At 51.5% G+C, this 4372-nt stretch overlaps 1 protein-coding gene across 1 annotated transcript in view; it reads left to right on the top strand.

Moving 5' to 3' along the window:
- The window catches only part of TNMD (tenomodulin), a 9158-nt gene that overhangs the window by 4156 nt on the left and 630 nt on the right, over positions 1 to 4372 (top strand). Inside the window, exons 4-7 of the mRNA XM_009997168.1 lie at positions 418 to 519; positions 2339 to 2492; positions 3672 to 3844; positions 4262 to 4335. Coding sequence (XP_009995470.1) covers positions 418 to 519; positions 2339 to 2492; positions 3672 to 3844; positions 4262 to 4335 — 503 coding nt within the window. The remainder of the gene's footprint in view (positions 1 to 417; positions 520 to 2338; positions 2493 to 3671; positions 3845 to 4261; positions 4336 to 4372) is intronic.

Here is a 4372-nt window from a genome sequence, read left to right as displayed (position 1 = left end):
AGGGAAATACCCTGTGCAGTGACATATGGCAAAATTTTCAGCTAATAGCCCAGCAGGAACCAGGGGCTGAATGTTCGTATAACCATAACGGTCAGATGCTATTCTGCATATTTTTATTTATATGATAACTAGAGCTCATGATAGTTACAAGGAGAAGGGGAACAAAGTAAAAATGTTATTACTATCTGCCTCAAAAATATTTTTAAAAAGCCCAGTTCTCCCAAACCATAAAATGCAATATCCCTTAGGAGAACCTGTTAGTACATCTTAGCACTGCTGTTGAGCAGGCTTGGCACGAAAACATCCACAGGAAAAATACAACAAACTGCTCACTCAGTTGCCCCCTCCGTGCGATGGGGTTATTCACCCTCCTGCCTTGCCCTGACTGCTCCTTTGGTGTTTGTTCTGATGCTGCAGGGAATAACTGGCATCTTCTTTGTGGGACTTCAGAAATGTTTCATCAAAACTCAGACTAGAGTCCTACCTGAAACAACAGAGGCCAAGATCCCTGAGCTTGAGGTAGGTGACTAAACACCCTTCCACCCCTGGGGAAACTCTCTCCTCTCCCTGGCGTTGGGAGTGGGGCTCCAGTTCCCATCACCCTCCCATTGGCTCCAGCCTTTCAGGATACTCCACAATAGAGAAATAATGAGTTCTGATCACTTCATAAAATGATCTTATTTCAGAGGATTGCTGTTAAAAACAACAAGTGGAAAGAGATGGGATTAGACAGCCAACAGACAAAAACCTCTCGGCACAACACTGGAGAGCAGGAACAATAATCCTGTTGTAGTCAAAAGGTCGCAAGGCAGCTCAGGATTAGCAGGCACCAAAAAGTCAATCAAATTGTTTTCTCCAGGAATTGAGCCTCATGTTCTCAAGCAGAATGAGGCAGAAGTAATGAATTTAAAAGAGCAGCCACATTTAAGAAATGCAATTTGAGAAAGTACTCGGCATACAGCCCTGGGAGGTGGGACGTGCAGGGCTGGGGTCACCTCCCTGTCCTGGTGGACCTTGCTCCCATCCACATGCCCAACTGCTTCTGACACCCATTTAACGTTTGCCCACCACATCCTGCTGCAAGGAGCCACACGCTTTCCATGCTGCATGGAAATATTCTTTAACTCCATATTTTAACCCCTCTCAGACAGTGTAACCTGGGGTGATGGCTCAGTCCCTTGGAAGCAGCTGTCCTGTGTCCCTGGCCCCATCTCCAAGCTCCAGGCAATGTCACAGCCCTCCTGCTCCCTGTTTGCAAGTCGAAGGGTGTTAGCAGATTTAATCCCACCCCAAGGAGGCCATTGCAGATAAAACACCAGCAGGACACATGTTAGAAACGAAGCGTGGGCAGAAACATTTCCCTGAATCATGACCCAAATTCCCAGACACCGATTCTTTGATTATGCTGTAAGAAGCTAATAGATCTTTTCAGCTGCTGTCGTAAAAGGGATATGACTTCCCAGGCTTTAGCAGAACATTGCCTCGGGTAGAGAGCTGAAATGTAAAACCCAAGGAGATAAATGTAGATTTAAGCTCCAGTCATCTCTTCCCAGGGTCTGCTGTTCTGCCAGGTCCTCCAGGCAGCACCTCCCCAACCCGGTGGCTTTCACCAGAGACCCCGGAAACAACTCAGACTGGGCCAGGTTGTGTTGGCATTTTCCTCACACTTCCCCAAGCCATAAGGAAAAACTCTATCAAAGAGAAATGCAGCTCCAGACACCTTCTGGAGAGAAAAATGCCATTTGCCAGCTTGCTCTGTGGGCTACCACCACCAACATGCACAATGTTGCCTTGGCAGAGAGCTCAGCACAGACCCATCCAATAATCTTTATATATCTCCCTCCCTGAGCACCTGCCAAAACACACCATGGGCTAATGCAATGGCAGAGACATGTGGTATAAATTACAGAACACGGCCGTGCAAAGAATTTCTGAGAGGAATAAATTAAAGTGTTCAATCACAAAATCAGTAGCAGACGGAGAGAGAAATTAAGTAGTAAGAAGAGCAAAGCAAAGAGGAGATGTTTTAATCTTGGGTTCTAAATGAGCTAGGGTGCTCCAGAAGGCTCTTACAGATGGTGGGGAAAGCACAGAAGAAGGCTCTTGAAGCATGATGAATGGAGGAAGGAGACAGTGGGGTGGTGGCACCTGAAAGTGGACAGGGAAGACAAGACTCATGTTGGGTCTTGATCTGTGAAGACCAGTGGGGTCTTGCATCTGGCAGTTCAGTTGCCAGCTGCCCTCTGGGAGGGGAGAGGTGCCTCTGGGTAGGCCAAGGGGAGGAGAAGCAGCTAGTGATGTCTCACCATGACAGGGTGAAATCTTGCTCTTCTTCCAGGGAGAAGAAATCACAGCCACCTACTTTGAGCAGTCCGTGGTCTGGGTGCCTGGGGAAAAGCCCATTCAGAACAAGGAGTTCCTGAAGGACTCCAAAATTTTTGACATCTGTAGAAACATGACCATCTACTGGATCTACCCCACGCCCATAGCAGGTACAAGAAGCCATCTCCTCCCCAAAGTGTTCATGAGGCCCTTCACCAGGAGCAGCCACCCACTTGTGTCCCCCCTGCCGTGTTGCCCACCGTGATGTGGTGGGAACCCATTTCCACAGCCTCATTGTACATCTCAGACAGGAACATAATGTTGGCCATGGAGACAAGAGAGTGTGGCCAATGTAACAGCAGGGGATGAAGTTTCTCTCTGCAAAGCTCTTGTCTCTGCCAGCTCCCTGCTGCCCTGCCCTTTGCAGAGCAGCCACCCTCCTCGTAACAAGGAAAAAACCCAAGCCCTTTATACCTGTGGAGAAGCCAGTGCTGCTGGAAACTGGGACGACTAAATTCTCATCACCGCATGAAGATCAGAGCATGAGCAGACATCTGCATCTAACTCACACAACAGGGTTGCCACCTCCAGCTGCTCACTACACAGCTCTCGCAGAGGCTGCAGCCTCTGAGATCCGCCAGTGTAATTACCCACTTGCTCTAACCCACTTCTACCCGATTGAGCCAGTTTAAAAACTCCCACTGAGAAAACTCTCTCTGCTCTGCAGCTGCAGAGGTACATCTCACCTGCCAAGGGTACCAGTGAGATCAGGGCCATCAATGGTTCTGGGAGCAAGTGGGCACCAGGGATGCCCGATGTGGAGTGAGGCTGCTGTCCTCAGCCACTCTCCCCTTTCTGTTCCCCCAGTCCCTGCTGTCAACTCCTGCTGCAAAGAAAGTTAATGGCACTGTGCGTGTTACCTAAGCCACCAACAGGTGCTGTAGCCGAGTATAATCTGCCCCAAATTGTGTTGCTTTGCTGGGGCTCTATAAATCCCCTCCATAGCAGCAGAGCCCACCATGAAGATGTGTTTCCCTGCACCCCCAATCCTGTGCAGGAGATGCCAACACCAGCCATGGGCAATAGCCACCTGTGAGCATAGGGAAGGGACAGGCCATCTCTTCTCTAGATGTCCTCCTGCCATTCTATCTCCTATAGTCCTTCTCCCAGCCTTGGTAAGAGCAGGAGTCAATGAAATAGAGCTGGTTTGCTTGTGAGGCTGCTCAGGTCTGAGCTTTTTCTTGTCTTGTACCATAGCATCAAATTTTGGTAGAGGCATTCATGGCTGCTGCTGCATTTCTCCCCCTGCTCCTTGGTTGTTGACAGCACCATTCGTCCTCTTCCTGTAGCTCCTGAGCTGGCCGACCTTGAAGGGGCAGAAGAAGAAGACCCTGAGCTGCTTATGGACAACCAGAGCTGGCTGGATGGAGGGAGTGAACACAAGGTGGAGAAGGATGTGCAGCTGGGGCCCAAGCGCCGGGCACGGCAGCTCACTGAGGAGGATCTGCCCGTCAACGACTACGTGAGTGCAGGGAATCACAGCCCGGGGTGCCCCAGCCATGGTTCCAGGGTGTCCTGGCTGTGCTCCTGGGGTGTCCTGGCCAAAGACCCAGGGTGTCCTGGCTGTGCTCCTGGAGTGTCTTAGCTGTGCTTTTGGAGTACCCTGTCCATGCTCCTGGGGTGTCCTGACCATGTTCCTAGGGTGCTCTGCCCGTGTTTCTGGGTGCCTACCGAGGATGTCCTGTCCTGGCTGTGCTCCTAGGGGGGCCTGGCCATTTTCCTAGGGTCCTCAGCCTGTCCTCCCTGTCCGTGCTTCTAGAGTCCTCTGTCCACACTCCTGGGGTGCTCTGGCCACGTTCCTGGGGTGTGCAGCCCATGCTCCCGGGGTGCCCTGGCCATGCATCCCCCTCACTGTGCTGACACGAGCTTTTCCTGACAGTCGGAGAACGGGCTGGAGTTCCACCCGCTGTGGGACGAGCGCGGCTACTGCTGTGCCCAGTGCCGCCGCGCCAACCGCTACTGCCCGCGGGGATGCGAGACCCGCCTGGGG

Source organism: Chaetura pelagica, unplaced genomic scaffold (genome assembly GCF_000747805.2).
Source record: "Chaetura pelagica isolate M959 unplaced genomic scaffold, ChaPel_1.0 scaffold344, whole genome shotgun sequence".
Classification (NCBI taxonomy): domain Eukaryota; kingdom Metazoa; phylum Chordata; class Aves; order Apodiformes; family Apodidae; genus Chaetura; species Chaetura pelagica.
Note: the sequence above shows the minus strand (reverse complement) of the source record. Positions and strands in the feature narration are given on the sequence as shown.